The sequence below is a fragment of the Dromiciops gliroides genome, chromosome 3 (genome assembly GCF_019393635.1).
Source record: "Dromiciops gliroides isolate mDroGli1 chromosome 3, mDroGli1.pri, whole genome shotgun sequence".
Lineage (NCBI taxonomy): Eukaryota > Metazoa > Chordata > Mammalia > Microbiotheria > Microbiotheriidae > Dromiciops > Dromiciops gliroides.
Genome location: NC_057863.1, coordinates 560,721,937 through 560,744,460, shown reverse-complemented (window position 1 = coordinate 560,744,460; position 22,524 = coordinate 560,721,937). Strand labels below are relative to the sequence as shown.

At 41.5% G+C, this 22,524-nt stretch overlaps 1 protein-coding gene across 7 annotated transcripts in view; it reads left to right on the top strand.

Annotated features, from left to right (window-relative positions):
* The window catches only part of SYTL2 (synaptotagmin like 2), a 151,429-nt gene that overhangs the window by 67,537 nt on the left and 61,368 nt on the right, over positions 1 to 22,524 (top strand). For all 7 annotated transcript variants that reach the window (XM_043992536.1, XM_043992537.1, XM_043992535.1 and 4 more), the window contains exons 3-4: positions 4,874 to 5,025; positions 16,014 to 16,152. In XM_043992536.1, the coding sequence (XP_043848471.1) occupies positions 4,874 to 5,025; positions 16,014 to 16,152 (291 nt within the window). The remainder of the gene's footprint in view (positions 1 to 4,873; positions 5,026 to 16,013; positions 16,153 to 22,524) is intronic.

Genomic DNA, 22,524 nt, shown 5'->3' with positions numbered 1-22,524 from the left:
ACAACCTTCAAGGTGGCTTCTGTTGTTGTACCCATTTTGCATTTGAGGAAATTAAGACAAACAGAAGTGGTGACTTGCCCAGAGTCACATAGCCAATGAGGGTCTGAGGCTGAATTTGAACTCGGGTCTTCTTGACTCCAAGTCCAGTGCTCTATGCACTGTACCACATAACTGCCTATAACTGCCTTAGCTAAGTAGCTAAGTAGCACAGCTATAGCACAAATCTGACTCTGTTACCATCCTCTTCAATAAACCTTAGTGGCTCCTTATCACATCCAGGATCAACTATAAAATCCTGTTCAACATTCAGAGACCTCCACAACCTGGCTCTCTCCTACCTTTTCCAGTCTTCTTAGACTTTACTCCCCTCAACCTGGAGTCAGGAAGACCTAAATTAAAATCCAGCCTCATGTGTGTGACTGTATGACTCTGGGCAAGTCATTTCACCACTGTTTGCCTCAGTTTCCTGATTTGTAAAATGGGGATAATAACAGCACCAGCTTTCAGGTTTGTTGTAAGGATCAAGTGAGATAATAATTGTAAAGACTTCCTGTTCATAGTATGCACTACTTGCATTATAAGTGCTAACAAATGCTATCATTAGCGACATCATCATCATCGTCATTATTACCTGCTCAAGGAGATGGCATCTTCAGTTCTTCCTTAGCCTAACAGATCATATAATTGAAGAGTCTGAAGGGTCCTCAGAAATCCTCTAGTACAATACCAACCTAAGCACCAGTCCTGCATTTCCAATGATGGTCATGTGCTCTGTGCTTAGAGACTTTCAGAGACAAGGAATTCACTCCCCTCCCAAGAGCCCCTTCTGTTTGTAAACAATTCTGATGATTAGGAAGTTATTCCTTGCGTTGAGCTGAAATCTGGCTTCCTGTAACTTCCCCGCATCGGTTCTAGCTCTTCCTTCTAGGACCAAGCAGGCGAAGTCTTATTTCCTTTTCCTTGTGACCCTTTGAAGGTGGTTCTCATTCTCTAATGATTAAATCTTCTCTTCAATAAACTAAACCTTGTCGGTTTCTTCAACTCATCCTCTCCTGGCATGGTTGCGAGTCAAGGGATCATAGATTCAGAGCTAGGCTTCTAGTCCAACGTCTTCTTTTGTAGGCGAAGAAATCAAGGCCCAAATTTAGGTGACTTGCTCCAGTGAATACAAGCAATGTCAGACAAAACTACTCTGACTCCAAATAATAACAACAATAAAAGAGAGCCTTTATATAGTACTGTGAGGCTCACAAATATTATCTCATTTTATACTGGCAACAACCCTGGGAGGAAGGTGTAATTATTATCGCCATTTCACAGATAAGGAAACTGAGGCAGACGGGCTAAGTGGCCGTTTACTTGAAGTAGAAGAAATATTAAGGGAAAGAGATTGAAGATGATCTGAGTTCAAATTTTACCTCCGATGCTCACTATTGTAAAGAATTAATTGTTATTTGAGGTTTTTATGCCTCGGGGAGCACTGGCCTGGGGCTCCGCAAACTGCAGGGTGCTCCACCCACTGGTTGTAGCCCTGGCCAGGGCTCTGGCACCTTACATCATCACCACTCACAGACACCTACATGGGCCTGGCAAAATTATAATGATTGGAAGCCTAGTGAGGGCAGTCATGTGACTATCAGAGCAGCTATCCCATTGGCTGGGACTGTGTGGGGAGTTTCTAGGTTTGGGGGAGGAGAATTGGGCATTCTAGGTGGAAGCTGGAAAGCAACAGGCGTTCTGCTGTATATTTTCAGCTGATTCCTGGGCGGTGGTTTTTTTTCAGGTATTATAATTTCCCTTTCCCCATTTTATTTCCTTTCCCTTGATCCTACTGATCCTGTTTGTGTTTTGTTTTTAAGTTCGTTCTTGTTAAAATAAATCTTGTTCTGTTTTGAGGGAGGCTGCCGGTCTCCTTCCTTGCCCCAATATTGCGGCGAGCCGCTTAGCTAGCACTCCCCAATTAAAAACTGGTCCCCACACTATGATGGGAAAGTCATTTAATCTATCTGAGACTAAGTTTCTGGATCTATAAAACAGGGATAATGATACCTGTATTCTCTTCCATATAATGTTGTTGCAAGGGTCAAGTGAGGTAAAGTTTCTGATGTACTTTGCCTTTTTTTTTTTTTTTTTTTTTGGTGAGGCAGTTAGGGTTAAGTAACTTGCCCAGGGTCATACAGCTAGTAAGTGTTAAGTGTCTGAGTCTAGATTTGAACTCAGGTCCTCCTGAATCCAGGGCTGATGCTCTATCTACTGTTCCACCTAGCTGCCCCTATCTAATGTACTTTGAAAACTTTAAAGAGACCTGTCACCTCCCCATCCCCGACACACACACACACACACAGAGTTTTTATTTTTTATTATTTCTCCCAGGCCTGCGATTTCCTCTATGTAGCATAGAATAGATCCACCCTCTACTCGGCTGTAAAATTAATATTCCTATAGCACAAATCCGACTGTCATCATCCTCTTCAATAAATCTTAGCAGTTCCCTATCACATCCAGGATCAACTATAAAATCCTCTGTCTGACATGGAGACACCTCCACAACCTGGCCTCCCAGTCTTAGACTTTACTCTCCTCATGTACTCTGGGATCCAGTGACGTCTCCAGATTCCAGGTAGTTTTGTTGACCCCCATGTCTGGAAATTCTCTTTTCCCATCTCAACCTCTCAGCTTCCCTGACTTCTTTCAGGCCCAGGTAACCCCCCCTTCTACTAGAAGCATTTCCTGACCCCCTTTAAGGCCAGTGCCTTCCCTCTGTTAAATATCTCTAATTTGTTGTGCATGTATCTTGTCTGCATGCTGTCTACTCCATTAGACCTCAGCCTCCCTGAGAGCTGGGAATGTCTTTTGCCTTTCTTTCTATCTCCAGTGCTTAGCAAAGAGCCTGTTACCTAGTAGGTATTTAATAGGGGGCGGCAGAAGTCACAAAAGGGTCTGATCTTTTAATAACCTTTTGAAAATTATTTTTAAAATTTCATATATATATATGTGTGTGTATATATATATATGTACTTTCTATATATGCTGTATATGATACTATGATATTGTAAATTAAAAACAAAAAATAAAGGAGCTATTAAATATTGAAACCCATTCGTGACTTTCGGCCCACCCTGTACATGTTTATTGACTGCTTGTAAATTCTCCTTACAAATGCAGATAAATAACTCATCTAAAATTTATTATCTTAGCTTGCTTATGGCCACCCAGTTATTATTGTGTTTTCAGAGCAGGACTTGGCTCCAAGACTGACCTTTTATTCACTATATCAATTTGGGGCAGCTAGGTGGTACAGTGAATAGAACACTGGCCCTGAAGTTAAAAGGACCTGAGTTCAAATTTTACCTCAGAAACTTACTAGCTGTGTGATCCTGGGCAAGTTAACTTAATCCCAGCTGCCTTAAAAATCTGGGGCCATCTGCAATCGTCCTAGTGTATATCTTGCCAATGGACTCAGATGGAGAGTGAGGTTGGTGACCTTGCACAGCCTTCCCTCACTTAAATCCAATTCACTGCAAGTCATAACAACACCCTGATGTCATGGTCCTCTTCAAGAATGAGATACAGGGGTAGCTAGGTGGTGCAGTGGATAAAGCACTGGTCCTGGATTCAGGAGGACCTGAGTTCAAATCCAGCCTCAGACATGTGACACTAGCTGTGTGACCCTGGGCAAATCACTTAACCCTCATTGCCTTGCCAAAAAAAAAAAATGAAGGACAAACAACATCAATTTGTCTCTCTACTATCATTTTTATTAATGGAAATAAAGAGGTGGAAAGTGTGATGAAGGGTTGGTATGAGCTATTGGGGCATGTGAATGACAAGGATTAGGGTGTAAGAGACTTAGAAATGAGTTGAATATTTGTGTTAGCCATGGGAAGAGGAATTAGGAATAGGCAACAATGGTTATTCTGTAGTTAGGTGGTCCAGTGGATAGAGCATCAAGGGATAGAGTGAGGAAAAGTCATCTTCCTGAGTTCAAATCAGGCCTCAGATGCTTAATAGCTGTGTGACCCTGGGTAAGTCACTTAACCCTGTTTACCTCAGTTTCTCATGTGTAAGATGAGCTCGAGAAGGAAATAGCAAATCACTCCAGTATCTCTGGCAAGAAAACCCCAGATGGGGTCGTGAAGAGTTTAACATGACTGAACAAAACAACAACAGCAAAACAATGATGATTGGAGAAGCTTATAGTTCCATTTATAAACTTTGGTGCAATGGCAGTCTTTGACTTCCTATATAAAGTCACTGAGAGAGGTTTGTACCAGTCTTGGTTCTGAGTCTTGAGAGAAGCTAAGGCCTTGCTCAGAGCTTAGTATCCAGTATGTGGAGGGGTGGAGTACTGGTGGAGGGAAAGGGGTTGAGTACTGGTCCCAGGCAAAATCATCAAGTAGGCAAAGCTTATCTTAGTACTTTCTGACCCCCATAATCCAATCTCTCTTTTATCTCAAAAACCGATCCCAGATAGCACTACTCTTGAGATACTCATTCACACCAGAATGTAAAAATGCCTCATCTGGCCTTAATATGTTACTCTTCCCCCAGGAATTCTTGTTTTTAGAGGGGACGTGAAGTTTCAAGCCAGAGAAATGAATCTCTGTTTCTGGAATTTCAGGGATCATGGATGATGGGAACTTTGAATTTTTAAAAAATCTTGGCTCTGGTTTCCTTAACTTTTGGTCAAACAGAAGCAAACATTTATGAGACGTCTGGGCAGTTGGTGGGACCATCAGAGAGATTGGATGCCGTGTGTTTGGGTGGGGTATTTCTATATTTATTTAAACAGTAGCATAATGAACTCATTTATCCAGTGTGCACCCTTGACCAAGTGAAGCCTTGGTATATGTTTTTTTTCCCCCTTTTACAGACATTTGCCTGAAAAAATTAAGGATGACCAACAGCTGAAGAATATGAGTGGCCAGTGGTTTTATGAAGCCAAGTCTAAGAGACACAGAGATAAAATCCATGGAGCAGACATAATTCGGGCATCGATCAGAAAAAAGAAACCACAGGCAATTGGTGAGTTAATATTTTGAATCCTTACTTTGTATTTGGGAAGCTGGGGAAGGGAAGGTGTGAGGTTATGGGCATGTGGAAGGCAGTTAGAAGTACAGGTCAAGCTCACCTTTGAAGTACTCTGGCATTATAGCTGAGTGATTCTGTGTAACAGAATGTTTTATGATCTAAGATTCACATTCATTTATGCCTCTTATATGAATCCGTTTAGATCAAGGGTTCTTAACTTGGAATCTGGGAACTTGGATTTTTAAAAAATATTCATCATATTTTAATATAATCAGTTTCTTTTACAATCCTATTTATAATTTTTGCATTTAAAAACATTATTCTGGGGCATCTAGGTGGCACAGTGGATAGAGCACTGGCCCTGGAATCAGGAGGACCTGAGTTCAAATGCGGCCTCAAACACTTGACACTAGCTGTGTGACCTTGGGCAAGTCACTTAACCCTCAACTGCCTCACCAAATAAATAAATAAACAAATAAATAAATAGATAAACAAATAGATAAACAAATAAATAAAAACATTATTCTAAGAAGAATTAATATTTATTAGACTACTAAAGGGGGATTGGTGCTGTGAAATGTTTAAGAACCCCTGGTTTTGGGGGCAGCTAATTGGCACAGTGGATAAAACACTGGCCCTGGATTCAGGAGGACCTGAGTTCAAATCTGGCCTCAGACACTTGCCACTTACTAGCTGTGTGACCCTGGGCAAGTCACTTAACCTTCATTGCCCCACAAAAAACAAACAAACAAATGAAAAAGAACCCCTGGTTTTAACCAGGCCTAAAATCCCTGTAAATGCCTGTAATCCCTACTGCTAGGGAGGTGAGGCCAGTGGATTTTTTCAAGATGAGTAGTTCTGAGCTTCAGTAGGCTAAGCTGATAGGTTATACATTAAGTTCAGCATTAATATGGTGAGTCTTGGAAGGTGGGAGCGGACCCACCAGGTTGTATAAGGAGGGTTAACTGGGTCCAGGTTGGAAACAACAGGTCAAGGCTCCCTATGCTGATCCGAGTGAGTTTGGACCCATCCTTAGCCCTTGAACTTCCAGCCTCAGCTACATAGGGACACCCAGTCTTTAAAACAAAAAAACAACCCTGTTTTAGATGAAGCGTGGGCTAGCTGGCTGAGAGATCCAGAGCGTAAGAGAGAGAGAATGAGAATGAGAATAGGAGGCTACAAGCTACACTAGAAAGAGGACTGGTTCTAGTCACAGGAATTAGGTTCAAATGATCCATCCTTGACACCACCTGTCTGACCTTGAACAATCACTCAATCTCTTTGGGTCTCACTTTTCTTATCTGTAAAATGGGGGGGGGGAGGGGAGGGTTGAATGAACTGTCCTTTAAGGTCCTGTGTAGTTCTAGACTGGTGATGCTATGATCCATGTTTCTCTGGTAATAAAGTCAGATATATTCAAGTTAGAACTAAAATTAAATCCTCTTCCATCTCTGTTTTGTGATTTAAGTGGGAACCGGTTTGTCTTATGTCTTGATTTTCTGTCATTGGCTTAATACCTTTTTTCCTGGATGCTGGGAGGAGAGTGTCGATTAGTGAAGAGAATAATATACTGGGAATCAGAAGATATGGGTTCTAAACCAGGATCTGCTAATAATTAGCTGTGTGACCTTTTATAAGTCACTAGACCCTTTAGGGCCTCTGTCAAATGACAACCCCAGGATTATATGACTGTAAAGAAAAATAAACATCTCTCTCCACCCCCATACCTCTCTTTTTTGTATTTTATTTTATTTAAATTTTTTCCAATTACATGTAAAGATATTTTTTTGAGTTCCAAATTTTTCTCCCACCCTCCTTTCCTTCCCCTGTCCCAAAGCCATCAAGCAATATTATATAGGTTATACATTATAATCATGTTAAACATATTTCTACATTAGTCATGTTGTAAGAGAAGAATTAGAACAAAAGGGGAAAAAAACACAAGAAAGAATAAACAACAACAACAACAAAGCAACAACAAAAGTGAAAATAGTATGCTTCAATCTGCATTCAGATTCCACAGTTCTTTTTTCTTCATGTGGAGAGCATTTTCCACAAGAAGTCTTTTGGCATTGTTTCAGATCATTGTATTGCTGAGAACAGTTAAGTCTGTCACAGTTGATCATCACATAATGTTGTTGATACTGTGTATAATGTTCTCTTGGTTCTGCTCATTTCACTCAGCAACAATTCATGTAAGTCTCCCCAGTTTTATCTGAAATCCATCTGCTTATCATTTCTTACAGCACAGTAGTACTCCATTACGTTCATATATCAAAACTTGTCTAGCCATTCCCCAATTGAAGGGCATCACCTCAATTTACAATTCTTTGCCACCACAAAAAGAGCAGCTATAAATATTTTTTACACGTGGGTCCTTTTCCCTTTTTTATGATCTCTGTGGGATATAGACCTAGTAGTGGTATTGCTGGGTCAAAGGGTATGCACAGTTTTATAGCCTTTGGGGCATATTTTTTTCAAGTACCAAAAGGCCCAGAACTGAATGGTAGGATCTTAGTGGTTTGGATTGAACTGAGAAATCATGCAGTGGCTTTAATAATTGTAAACTGCTTGCTTTTACAATACACCTGTATTTTCCCAGTGATGCTAGTTCAGTCCCTCACTACCGCTGATCTGCTTTATTGCAATAGACTCCTAATTGATCTCTCTGCCTCCAGTCTCTTTCCATTCCATTCTCCACATGGTTACCAAGTTCACATTTCTAAGGCACAGGTCTACCATATCATTTCCCTATTTAATAGTGGTTCCCTACTTCCTCTGGGATCAAGTGCAAATTTCTCTGGCATATAACAGTTTGGCTCCATTCTACTTTTCTCGGCTTATCACACACACACACACACACACACACACACACACACACACACACACACACACACACATATGATATCCCATTTCCTATTTTCATGCTCTTCCACAGGTTGTTTTCTGGCCCAAGAATGCATTCCTTCCTCACTTATACCTCTTAGAATTCCCGTTTTCCTTCTAAGTTCACTATGAAATTCATTCATTCATAAATTCATCCAGAAACATTGATGAAGCACAAAATGTGCTAGGCTGTGGAAGAGCTATAAAGTTTAGATAAGACATCGTTTCTGTGAGGAACTTGTACTCTCATGTGAAGATAGGAGAAATACAAAGATAATCACAATTTTCCATCATACATAAGTTCATCTAAAACAACATGTGATGTAAAGTAATGACAATATTCAACTGCTCCTAGAATAGGGCTCACCAGGGGCAGCTAGGTGGCACATTGGATAAAGCATCAGCCCTGGATTCAGGAGGACCTGAGTTCAAATGTGGCCTCAGACACTTGACACTTACTAGCTGTGTGACCCTGGGCAAGTCACTTAACCCTCATTGCCCTGCCAAAAAAAAAAAAAAAAAAGAAAGAATAAGGCTCATTACTAAGTCTTTGGGTCCTAATTGTGGCAGAAACAAGCTTCAGAAATGGGGTGGAGAAGAAGAGCATCATTTTATTGATGCTCCTGTCGAACATTAACATAGAAATGGCTACTCAGAATTGCCTAGAGCCACCCGACCTGCTTCAGCATCTTGGAAACTAGAGCCAGAAGGAGCAGGTTGGTAAGTCATGATGCAATATCCCTGGGGATCTGGGATAGGTGTGCTGCAGTGAAGGACGTTTTTAATGTGACTTTTTATAAATGCACATCTTTCAATGCCAGAAAATTCTGTTCTCCATGGCCCGTGGGTGTTTATTTGGGGAAGTGTCCAGTGGCATGTATGGTAGATTGCTTGAAGCCTCAGATGGACAGTAGTGCAGGAAAGGCATCATTTTTAAACTTTGCCTAGGGCATCCAAAGGCCTTATCCCTGATCTGCCTGAAACTTGCTCAGAGCTAAACACAATGGTGTTTGTCTGTCAGCACTTGGCTCTCTAGGGGAAATTTGTGCCCTTTACTCTGCCCAGGCAGTACCATGCCCTTGCTGCGTTCCCCACAAATTGTAGTAGCCCCAGGGGCTGACATCCAAAATTAGAGAAAATAAATTACTAAATGCCTAGGGCATGTAGCCCATTGGGCAGAGAAGTACCCAAACCACACTGGCTTGTTCTCCCCTTAAGTCACTCTCTGGTCAAATTAAATCCAGTGAATGGATTGCTATGGGGGGCAGAATCTGCTAAGGTAGGCTTTGGCATTCATTCTATGCAGGGAGAAAAAAAAAAAGCACGTTGAAAAGCAAAATGAACTGTCTTCATAGCTCAGAGGAAAAATTGTCAAGTAGAGTGAAAACTATAACCCACTGACGCTGTCTTCTTCTACAGGAGTTCTGAATCTTTCTTATTTATGTCATGAACCCCTCCAGAAGGCAGTTAGTCTGGTGAAGCTTTGGGACCCCTTCTCAGGATCATGGTTTTAAATGCATGAAGAACTACACGTGTATAACTTATATTGAATAGCTTGCCTTCTTTAGGGAGAGTGGGGAGGGAGGAAGAAAGAGAATTTGGAGCACAATTTTTTTTTAATTGGACGTTAAAAATTGTCTTTACATGTAATTGGGGAAAAATAAAATTCTCAATAAATGAAAAAAAAATTCATGAAGGAGATGATGAAAGATTACAAAGGAAACCATTTTCATTGAGGTAACAGTTATCAAAATATTTTAAAACAAAGTTCACTGATTCCCTGAAATTTATCCATAGACCTTTTCTGGAGCCTGTGGACCTCGGGTTAAGAACCCCTGCTTGGGTCTTTAGAACAAAAAGGGACAAAAGAGGTCATTGAGTCCAACCACTTCATTTTACAGATATAGAAATTGCGCTACAAAGAGGTTAGATTACCATAGAATCCTAAGGGTCGGAGGTGAAAGGGACCTTAGAGGTCTTTGACTTTGACTCCATCATTTTCTGAATTAGAAAAAGCCCAGAGAAGTCACACAGCTAGAATGCATTGGAAGTGGGAAGCCAGGTTTTCCTGCCTTTGAGTGGGGTTGGTTTTCTATCCATTATGCTATTTTGTCTTTCATTCAGACCATAAACAGGAAACTTACAGAGATCCGAAGTGAGGCTAGAAACTCTGGAATCCACAAAAATGGTTTTGTTTTTCTTTTTTTCCCCTTACATTTATTAAGGGAAGCAACCTGGCAGCTTGTCCTCTCCTTCACTGCCTAGGTCTACTCCATTCTAAGAAAACCTCTTGGCACTGACATCCTTTCTCACTATCAGTCTATATCATGTTTCCTTTTCACAGTTGCACTCATTATTGCTTCCATTTGCTCACTTCCCATTCACTCATCAGTTCCTAGCAACCTAGCTTCTAACTCATCATTTGACTGAAACTCTTTTTTTTTTTTTTTTCGGTGGGCAGTGAGCGTTAAATGACTTGCCCAGGGTCACATAGCTAGTAAATGTCAAGTGTCTGGGGCAGGATTTGAACTCAGGTCCTCCTGAATCCAGGGTCAGTGCTTTATCTACTTTATCACCTAGCTGCCCCATTGATTGAAACTCTTATAAGGTTGCTAATAATAATCCCTTAACTACTAAAGCCAGGGGCCTTTTTTTCAGTCCTCTAATTGACTTCTCTGTAGCTTTTGTTACTATTTTCCTCCCACACTCACCTCCTGGATACTCTCTCCTCCCTTACCTACTTTGACATTAATCCCTTTTGATTCTCCTACTTGCTTCTGACTCTCCATCATCATTGCCCACCCAGAATTTGTGGACATTCCCTGAGGCTCAGCTTTGCCTTCTTTCTCTGAGTTCATTCAGTTGATCTCCTCAGCTTCTAGGAATTCAATTCTACATGTGCAGTGATTCCCAGATCAGTATATCTAGCTCTGTTCTCCTTCCTAGACTGGAGTCCAGTCATGTATCCAGTGCCTACTGTATCTCTTCCCACATGGCCCACTGGCTTGTCAAAGTCAACCAGTCCAAAACAGAATTCATCATCTCCTTTCCTCTCCCCAATCCTCTTTCAGCTTTTCCTATTTCTTTTTCAAAGTCCCACCAGCCTTCCGGTCACCCAGGTTCTCATCTTGGAGTCATCCTTGATTCTTCTCCCTCACCTCCCATACCCAATAGAGTAGTCAGGCCTATTACTCTGCCTTTTAGAGCATCTGTTCCCTTCTTTTCAATCACACGGCCACTACCCTAATATTGACTTGGTATGTATTTTGTATATATTTACTTATGTACGAGTTGTTTCCCCCCAGTAGAATGTAAGCTCCTTGAAGGCAGGGACCACTTCATTTTTTGTCTTTGGATCCCCAGTGCCTCAGGCAGTAACTGCCACATAATGGGCCAGGAGTTCTTAACTTTTTTGTGTGCAGTGAATCCCTGTGGAAGGCTGGTGAAGCCCATGGATCTCTTCTCCAATGATGTTTTTAAAATGAATAGAACAGAATACTTAGGATTAGAAAGGAAACTGATTGCATTGAAAATAGTTATCAAATATATATTTAAAAAAAATAAGTTGCATGACCTTAGATTTTTAAAATCCTGTAATAGGTGTTTAATGAATGCTTATTGATTGATTGTTCACATGGCTACTAAGTGTTGGAATTGAAACTTGGAGTCATCTAAGTCCAAGATTCCAAAGCTGAAGCAGATCATTAAAAATGATGATCGTTAGCATTTCTATAGTGCTTGCTATTATGCAAACACAGTGCTAAGCACTGTACAAATATTATATCATTTGATCCTCACAACCACTCTGGAAGGTAGGTACTATTAGTATCCCCATTTTACAGATGAGGAAACTGAGTCAAACAGAGGTTAAGTGACTTGCCTAGGGTCATACAGCTGGTGAAATAAAATAACAAAATAAAACGACCTTCATTTCCCTTTCAGCTATTTATCTCATGAAGTGTGTTTGAATTTCTAAGATCTCTCCTTTGCCTATATAACATTTCTGCAAACTTCAGGCTGCAGCAGAATTTTGCTGACTGCTTTCCTTCAGAGCTGAGCACTTGACTTGAACCGTCAGCCTCTGCCAGTCCCCGGGATCTGCATGAGATTTGGTTTATTAGGACAGACATGTAACTCCTATAGAGATTAATGGGAGCTAGTCACTGACACTGCAGAGGACCTATTAATGACTCAGAGTCGGGACAGCATCTTCTCTTTGCAGTTTGGTGAACCATCACCAGACTCTTACCCCGCTTGTCAGAGCCTCTACTTCCCTTCGGGGTTATGTTGGAAAAATGTTTTGAAAGCCTAAGATGAAAGGCTCCCAAGAGGTGTGTAGCTTCGTTACTCTCTCTTAATGGCAAACCATTAGCTTTTTCTTCTCTATTAATTCCAATCTCTCATCTGTTTAGATTTTTCTTTGCATTTATTATAGTTTCTGTTTTAGATATGCATGTATTTATTTTATTCTCCCACTCTTCAATTCATTCACTGTTTATTAAGTGCTTACTGTATGTTGGGCATTGTGGGGAATGAGAAGCTTAAATAAAGTTTGATCCTTTTCTCCATAGAACTTAGGGAGGATGGCATATACACAAACAACTGTAACATAAAATAATTCACCATCTGTAAGATCACAGAAGTAGAACTGGAAGAGATCTTGAAAGTCATTGAGTCCCAACACCCTGGTTTTATAGATGAAGAAATAAAGTGACTTCCTCAAAGTCATGACTCAGGTAGTAAGTGATAGAGGCTAGTTTGTTTTGTTTTTGTTTTTGTTTTGTTTTTTGGCGGGGCAGTGAGGGTTAAGTGACTTCCCCAGGGTCACACAGCTAGTAAGTGTCAAGTGTCTGAAGCCACATTTGAACTCAGGTCCTCCTGAATCCAGGGCTGGTGCTTTATCCACTGAGTCACCTAGCTGCCTCCACCACCTAGCTGCCCCGAGTCTAGTTTTTGACTTAGCTCTTCTGACTCCAGAACGTGCTATGATAAGATTTAAGAGCTAGAACTGATTTTGGAGGTCATTGAGAATAACCACCCTCTTTTTACAGGTTAGGAAATAGTACCAGTATGTGACTTATCCAAGGTCACATTATTAGTAAGTATCTGAGATGAGAGTCAAGGATTGCTGTGAAAGTCAAACCAAAAAGCATAGGTAAAAAACACTTTGCAAACTTTAAAGTGCTTATTGTTATTATTAATTGCTCAATGTCTCAGATAACTCCCTAAGATTATAAACAGCAGAGATTATTGCTGTATTGATAAGAGGGCATTTACTCACTGGAGAGCCCCAATACCAATGAAATCACAGGTCTGGACTAAAAAAATAAATGTAAGCAAAGTTCTACTATATGAAATACAAGGGGGGAAGGTTGTTGTCTCTCTGAGGATCAGGAAGGGCTTCCTAGAATGAATAACTGGGCTTGAATGAATGCGTAGAAGTTCAATAAACAGAGACAGGAAAGTGTAAGGTAAGTTTAAGAGACATGGGCCAGGTCCATTTGGCCACAATGTACAGGCCATTGTGGGAAAGTTGAAGGAGAGAGTTGAACAGGCGAATTGGGACTAGATTGTGTAGAGGCTTGAATGTTTCACAGAGGAATTTGAACTTTACTCAATAGATGATAAGGAATCACTGAACATTCTTGAGTAATGATATGACCAAAACTTTGCATAAGAAATCAACTGATGGTAGATTTAGACCCATAAGAGACTTTGGGGTTCATCTGATCCAATGCCTTCATTTTACAAATTGGGAAACTGAGTCCCAGAAAGGTGAAGTTAATTTGCCTAGGTCACACAGTGTAGCAGAACCAGCATGCTATCCCAGTTCCTCTGACTTCAAATCAGAGGCATCTAGGCAGTACAAGGAATATAGAGGGCCAGGCTTAGAGTGAGGAAAATCTGAGTTCAAATCCTGCCCTCAGAAACTTACTAGCTATGTGACTGTGGGTTTCACTTAACCTGTATGCCTCAGTTTCTTCAAATGTAAAATGAGAGAATTGGACTTGACTGACTCTCGGGTCTATTTCAGCTCTAAATCGATATGATCCTTGATTAAATTCAGAGCTCTTTCCCACTGTTTTATGGCCTACACCTAAACTAGTCCAGCAGTGTTGTGTGAAAGATGTTTTAGAAGGGGGAGAAAGTAGATGTGGCGATACGCAGGAGATCTTTAGGGATAAGGGATTCATCATTTCATCTCCATGTACCTCAGTAGAAGTGAACAGTGTGATGGGGTAGCCAAAATAATTTGTGTAACCTTAGCCTGCATTAATAAAATTGTGGTACCCAGGAGGAGGGATACGGTCGTTTCACTGTACTTTTTCCTGATTGACTCACCTCTTGGAGTAGCATGGAGGAGGATATCTACAGCTCGGGACACATCCAGGGGTCTGTGTGCCTAGAAAAGTGACCCGCTCCATGTAAACAACAGTAGAAGGAACTGGGATTGCTCAGCCTGGAGAAGACTCAACAGGGAGGACGTGATATCTTACTTCAGATATCTGAAGCTATCCCGTGGAAAAGGGATTGACTTTGTTTTGCTTAGTCCCAGATGACTAATTAGGGCCAATGTGAAGGTAGAATTTGGCTCAACAATAGGAAAATCTTCTTCTTAATAAGCTGAGCTGTTCCAAAATTGAATTGGGCTGCCTAGATAGCCAAGAAGTTACTCATCACTTGAGAATTTCTTCTCACCATCCCCAAGCTTCCATGGAATTTTAATTTATTGATCTATCTATTCATTAATTATTTCATTTACTTATTTATCTTCCTATTAATTCGTTTATTCATTTAGTTATTCATCTACTCATTTGTTTGTTTTTACACAGATTTATCGTTCATCCCCTTTCCTCACTTCTCTTTCCTTCAACAGCACAATTAAGAAAAAAAAAGCCTCAGAATATGCACGGACCAACAAAACAAATTGCCACATTGGCTCTGTTCAGAAACTTCGGTCGCTACAGGGCAGCTAGGTGGTGCAGTGGATAAAGCACTGGCCCTGGAATCAAGAGGACCTGAGTTTAAATCTGGCCTCAGACACTTGACCGTTATTAGCTGTGTGACCCTGGGCAAGTCACTTAACCTTCATTGCTCTTCAGAAAAACAAAACAAAAAAAAGCAGAAATGTAGGTCTCATTTTGCCTTTTAAGGCCATCACCTCTCTGGCAGGAAAACTTCATCTTTAGCATGCTTCATGTTCAGTCCTCTGGCATGTGGGTTTATTGTTGATTTCATTGATCATAGTTCTAAATTTTGTTTCAGAGTTGTTTTCTTTTACAATGTTTTGGTCTTTGTTAAAAAACGTTCTGCTCACTTCCGCTTGAGATTTTCAAAGGACAGGCTGGATGCCCATTTGTTGGGGATGATGGAGAAGGAAGGCCTGGCCTCCCTAATGAACTCTGAGGTCTCTTCTAAGTCTATGGGTCTATCAGTCTTATCTCTCCTGTGTGATCTGGGGGCAAATCACTCTCTATTTCTCTTAGTCAGTTTCATCATCTATAAAAGGGAATAATGATAACTCTTTGTCAGCGTGGGGTTCTTTTTGTTTGTTTTCTTGAGGATCAAAAGCAGTAATGTATATAAGTACCTTGTGAACCAAAAAATGCTTGGCTGTTTTTATTATTGTGGTGGTTGTTGTCCTCTCGGCAAAACTGGAAAGCAGGAATGGCAGGTATTTTTTTTAATAGCCCCATTTTCCAAATGATGATACTGAGTCCCAAGAGATGAAGGGAGTCATGTGAGGTCACACAGCTTGTAGAGCCAGAGCTGGAGTTTAGAAATCCTGCAATGTCAGGTGGGCAGTACAAGCTAAGCATTCCAGGAGTTTGAAAGAGGGAAGTTCTAGCAGGGACAATTTGGCAAAATAAGGGGAGGTAGCATGTGAACTAGGCCTCAAAGTAGGGGACAAATTTGGACTGGTGCAAGGAGGAGGGGGTATGCCAACCTGGTGGGAATTAGTTTGGTGTCGTCCATGGCGTATCCCAACCCGGGCTCCAGGATTTTAGCTTTGCAGCTCATATCAGCAAATGGCCGATAACAGCCTGAAGGGTCATGGAAGCCGTAACCTCTGTCTTTGTTGGTTCATATTTCAGTTGAGCAAAGTCAGAATGGAGCAGCCAGAGTGAAGAAAACCTGGGTAAATAATGTCAACAAAGATATCCTCCTTCCCTCAGAGCTGCTGGGAGTCACGGAAGAGCAAGAAGAAGATACAGGCGGGCAGTCAGATTCAAGGTAAGAAAGGGCTTATGAAGGGAGGAGACGGCTTTTGTTCTTGAAACTTTGTGTTTGAGTCGTCCAAGGGTCTGCCTGACTGCTGAGATAGAAGATGGATGGTGTCAAAAGCTGCCACATTTGGATGTGGAGGAAAAAAAGGACCAGGGAGAGGGGTGGGGGAGGGAGAGGGTGGGCAAGAGAGAGAGAGAGAGAAAGAGAGAGACAGAGAGAGACACAGAGACAGACAGAGAGACAGAGAAAGATACAGAGAGACACAGAGAGAGACAGAGACAGACAGAGACAGAGGGAGAGACAGAAAGAGAGAGAGACAGAGACAGAGTTAGAGAGAGACAGAAAGAGAGAGTGAGAGAGACAGAGAGACACAGAGAGAGAGAGGGAGAGACGGGGCGGGGCGGGGGAGGTGGGATTAGGACAAAGATTGCAGCTAATCATATTCTTGGGGAATGTCCGACTGACTGGAGTTTAGAGCAGAAAATGTCCTAGCGTGTGAGGGATGGGACAAGAAACAATGAATTCCCATGTTTGGCAGTCTGTGACCACTGTCCCTGGCTTGTAAAGCTCTTGATGATTCCAAGATTTAGAGCAGGGATGCTCTTTTCAGGATTATCAATAACATCTCAGGGGCAGCTAGGTGGTACAGTGGATAAGGCACCTACCCTGGATTCAGGAGGACGTGAGTTCAAATCCGACCTCAAACACTTGACACTTATTAGCTGTGTGACCCTGAGTAAGTCACTTAACCCTCATTGCCCCACTCCACCCCCAAATATATATGTGTGTGTGTGTGTGTGTGTGTGTGTGTGTAAACACCTCCTTTTCTATTAGGTGACATGCACATGTAAGCCGTGGTTATTGAGGGACACTTGTAAAGAGCATTATGGGAAATAGGACTTTTTAGGGGGTGGGGTAGGAGGAGAGACGTGGTGGTAGATGGATGTGATGGCTCCAACAATTTTCAATTCTGTTCTGAAGATGGAAATAGTTCCTAGTGTGGTAAAAAAAAAATGAAAGTTTTTTAACAGTCAGTTAGGATAACTGAAAGACGCCAGTTTTTGAAGGACCACCCTTTCGGGGAGGAGACCAACGACATGAGCTACGCACGCCAGTCCGCCTGCTACGCACGTCAGACTGCCTGCTAGCACTCCACTTCCGGGGTGCGAGCTTAAAAAGCAAGGAGAGAACGGAAGTGGGACTTTTTTTCCTGCTCTGCTGGTCTTCTGACTGCGCTGCACAGGCTGATGCTGATGAGAGTTCGACTGGGCCCAGCTCGCGGTTAGTAGCAGCATGCGTTTGACACGGTCTCTCTCCCCAAAGGTGGCCTTCGGCTTTTGGTGAGTTTTATACGGAATATAGACTAAGCTTAGACTTAAGACGATTTGTATTGTATTTCTACTTTCCTATCCTTCTAATCAACATCACCTTGTGACTACCATACAATAAAAGCTCTAACTAGAAAACCAGAAGCTTCTTCCATTTACTAGTCTGGGGGATAAATTAAGGGAAAGGTTAAAGAGGGGAGATTTGTGATCTAATATCCAATTTTAAATCTCACACTAGTTTCATGACCTTGTTTTCCTATGATTTTGTGGAACTATGTTGGTACTGGACTTGGAGTCAGGAGAGATCTGGGTTCTAATCCCACCTATAATATTTGCTGTATAACCCTGAATATTGGTCACTTAACTTTGGTGAGCCTCAGTTTTCTTACCTGTAAAATGGAGATAATAGAAAGCACTTACTTTACAGGATTATTGTCTTATTATCCCATGAAGCCAATCATTGGACAATTTAGCTTTTTTGTTTTTATTTTCTTCAAAAGGAACTGATGTGGCTTTAAAGGAATGAGAATTGGAAGAAGAGCCACTCACACTTGTATAGGGATGGTAAAATAGCAGTGTTCTTCACAACAACCTTATGAGATAGGAAGCACAATCAGTCTGCAAGCATTTATTAAGCACCTACTATGTGTTAGATGGCTCATGGATAGAGTATTGGGATTGGAGTCAGGAAAATCTCTTGTATCTTTGCCATGAAAACCCTATGGACAGTATAGTCCATGGAGTCATGAAGAGTTGGACATGACTGAATGACTGAACAACAAAAACAAATGTTTCAACCACTGTCCAAAGCACTGAGGCTACAAAGAAAGGCAAAAGACAGTCCCTGTTGTGAAGAAAATATTATTACCCTCATTTCATGGATAAGGAAACTGAGGCTCAGAAAGGTTAAGTAATGCATCTGTTTAACACAGCTATTAAATGTCTGAGTTAGGATTTAAACCTAGGTCTTTTGACTCCAGTTGGTGATGAATCAAAACTGGACCTGCATTTTTATTGTCAGGGAGAACTCCCAGAAGAGAAAACCCCACCTGAAATGCAGCTTGGCACCTTATCTGCAACATATTGTCCTAGAAAGCTGTCTAGAGTGACTTGTCTAGGGTCTAATGGACAGAGCTGTGTCTGAGATGAGATATCTTTAAGGACCTGAAAGTCTTTCATTGGAAGAGATCTGTTTAGCCCCTGCCAGAAGAACTAGGAGCAGTGGGTTGAAGTTATAGAGCCAACTTTAGGCTTGATATAGGGGTAAAAATGCTTCCTCACAATGGATGAGCTGCCTGTCTTCAAGGAAATACATCTTGTGTTGGGTGTGTGTTGCAGGGTACTGATTGAACGAGATTGACACTAGGGTCCCTTCCAATTCTGAAGTAACTATAGATATAGTTAAGTGAATGTATGTCTTCCCAGCATTTCATAGTAGAAAGAAAGCTGACCCGGGAGGCAGAAGACACTGCCCCCCATAGCTTTAGGTGTCTGCTTTCCTACTTCCTAGCTGTTTAATTGGGCAAGTCTCAGTTCTTCAGAGATGAACAAGATGGGGATCATAACGCAGGTACTTCCTCTGTCATAGAGTTATTATGGAGAAATAAATCAGTTTGATAAACCTTAAAATGCTAAAGAAATATGAGTTGTCCTTGCTGCCTCAGGATGGGTATAGTGTTGATTGTAAACCTATAAAATCCTAGTGACCTAGAAACTGGGCAGAACCAAGCACACAGTGCCCTGGGATGCTCTGGGACTCACAAGGCTGAGGGTGGGGGTTGGGGTAAGGTGGTAATATGTGCTTAGCCAGACCCAGGCGGTAGATACAAGAAAAATTGTCCTAGGTTTAGGAAGTTTGAGAGCCATTTAATTGGTTACAGATACTTCAACTCTACCACTTTTCTTGCATCTTTTATCAAATTTATTCTACCTCTAGAAAATAAATACACCTATTCGTACTCCAAGGAAGATGAGTCAGAGAGGTGTGAGGGATGTCCTGGTAACCGCAACAGGGCCGAGGGCTCATCTGTCTGTTTAGCAAATATTAAGCAAACAACTACCATGTGGAGACTTTATGCCAGGTGCAGAGAGTAATGCAAAGTTTATGTGAAACGAGGTTCTTCTTCTCATGGAATTTGCAGTCTAATAGAGAATAAGACAAACATAACATAGCTGTTATAGACAGCAGATTGATATGAGAGTATCCAGAGAACACGGCCATTACTGAGTGTGGGGAGCAGAAAAAGCTTTATGGAGGATGCGACTTTGAATTGAGCTTGCTAGTCATAGAAGAGGAAGGAGGTGATTCTAGGGATTGGGGAGAACATAAGCAAAGCCCAGAAGTCATTCGAGTACAGAGGGTGTCCAGGGAGGCAGGCTAGTCCTTATTGTCTATAATATTAACTGAATAGAGGGGATTCAAAGCAGATAGATGATGTATAGATAGAGCAAGCAAGCAATAGTCTGTCAGTAAACATTTATTAAGTGCCGGGCACTATACTGAGTGCTATGATTTCAAATGTAAGCAATCTAGTCCCTTCAAGGAACCTATATTTTCATGGGGAAAGACAACAGAGAGAGGGAACTAAGAAAGGGGGGGTGACAAAGAGGAAAGGTACTAATTCTCAGTGTATCAGGTGAAGAGAAGGATTCTAGAGACAGTCCAAGTGTGAGTGAACAAGTAAGATGAAGCATGGCCGGTACCCTTAAAATGGTGGTCCAGTGTGAGTCAGTCATCAAGGAAGAGAAAAGGGCCTCAGGGCAGAGATTTCTAGGAGTGACAATGAGACAAGCAAAGAGGAGGAAGATAAATCCCAAAAGGTAGAGTAGTGTCAGATTATGGGAGGCTTTGAATTCAAGGCAGAAGAGCTCATACTTGACTTGAGAGGCTATCGGGGAGCAAGGACAGAACTTGGTCAGAAACATTTTCACGTGTGAGGCAGAAAATCCGCAGACTTGCCTTGACATTTTTCCTGGGAGTCCAGATTAAAATCCGTAGCAAAATCTGTGAGCCTCTGGCTCACTAATGACATAGAAGGAAGAGCCTGCCGAGATTATGTTGTCGCTCCCTGAAACTTTTGTGTCTCCAGGGTTTTCTGCCTGGTCTTTGTGGGACTTCCCATTTGATTATGTCTAATTTGTTCAGTTTGGATTATGCATTTATGAGTCACTCATAACTAAAGATTATTTGTTATCCTTTTAAAATTTGAAAAGGTCTGGCTGTGGATGGTAAGTTTGGTCGTGGAAGTGTGGAGTGTGTGTGTGTGTGTGTGTGTGTGTGTGTGTGTGTGTGTGTGTATGTATATAAAGGAGAAAAGGGGGATTCAACCTGTCTCTTACTGAAAAGGGTGCGTTTGAGGGATGATGTTAAAGTCTGTCTATTTCCTTCACATTCAATTAGGGTTCCACCTCCCGACCCCATCCTGGTTCCCCTATCTATTGGAAAGTGATTTCTCTTTCCTCAGATACCTCATAGCATTTCCCTTGGACCTCTCCTCTTCTCTGCTCACAGTGCCTGGCATTCATTAAATACTTTGTAAAAGCCTTTTCATTCTATAAAATGGGGTCATGAATAGTTGGACACAACTGAAAATGACTGAACCACAAAAATTATATATGTATGTATATAGGCATACGTATATGTGTATATGTTTGTGTGTCTATGTACATGTGTACTTACCATTGCACTTTTCTACCACAAGTTAAGGAGGGAAGCAACATGACACTGTGGGAAAAAGGTGAGAGATCGAATCTTGGTTCCGCTATTTTACTGGCTGTTGACTTTTGACAAATCATTTCCCTTTTTCCAGGCTTTAATTTTCTGCCCTAGGGAATGAGTGAGCTGGCCCAGGTGACCTCCAATGTTCCTTCAGTTCTTGTATCTGCACATCATTCAGATAGTCATGCTGTTCATCTCCACTCTGCTTGGGTCACTGGATGACCTTGGGCAGCCAGCCTAGTCGGCTCACCAGGATGTTGGGAGAGTCAATAAAATTTTATATGTGCACCGTTTAGCAGTTCTTGGGAAGATAGGAGCTGTATACTTTCAAGACTTCATATTTTAATTATAACCTGAGTATGGCATGGCTTAATGGGGGAGTCATTTCAGTGGCAAGGGTCCTGGATTTTTGTAGTCAGAGATAACCTAGAGTAAAACCCCAGCTCTGCCCTCTGCTCCCTGCATGACCTTAGTCAGTCACTTTCCTTTTTCCAAACCTCAGCTTCCTCACTTGTAAAAAAAAAAAGGCGGGGGGAATGGAGGCGATGACCTCCACAGTCCATCTGGGTTCTCACTCCGAGCCTCGGAGTTCATGGTAAAAAGGCCAGACACCTGTAAATAATTTGTCTGGGCGGGTAATCTCCCACAACTGTGAAGTTTGTCTCTCTTCCTCCTTTTCCTCTCAGAAACTAACTTAATTTACCTTGTATTGAGTTCCTGTGCTAATTTCTTACATAAACTTTAACCTTTGTGAACTGGGTGTGTGAAATGTGTTTGGGGAAACTTACCTTTGAACACAATGAATTTTATTAGAGTGATTCATTGTCTGTCAATATTTTCTTAGCTAAAAGTTGGGAGTTGAGACCATGATCCAACCACAGGTAGAAGATGGAAACTTTAGTCTTGAGGGGCTTTTCCCAAGAGGCTTCTTGACACAATTCTTCCTGTTACTGGACACATTGGATGTCTGTCATGTGGGGCTTTTGCCTTTGAAGAATCAAATTCTTCCAGTTCCAAGTGTTTATTCAAAGAGGGCACGAGTAATTCTGCATCCTCCGAGGGCCATCTGCCGGCATGAAGTCATCTTTGCTTACGTAGCCTGAGTAACTGAGAAGTAGAGGAATGGAGGAATAATATCCTGTTTATTGTAGCAAAGTGAGAATTTAGAATTTAAAATGATCACATCAACCAAGTCTATTTCTGTTAACTGATTCCCTTGGTTACAATGGCTGTTTTCCCCCGGTGTTTTTTTTTTTTAATGTATTGCCTCAAATGTAAATAGGAGTGGGAGTACCATAGGACATTCTCTCTAAGGAATAAATGGAAAAATTA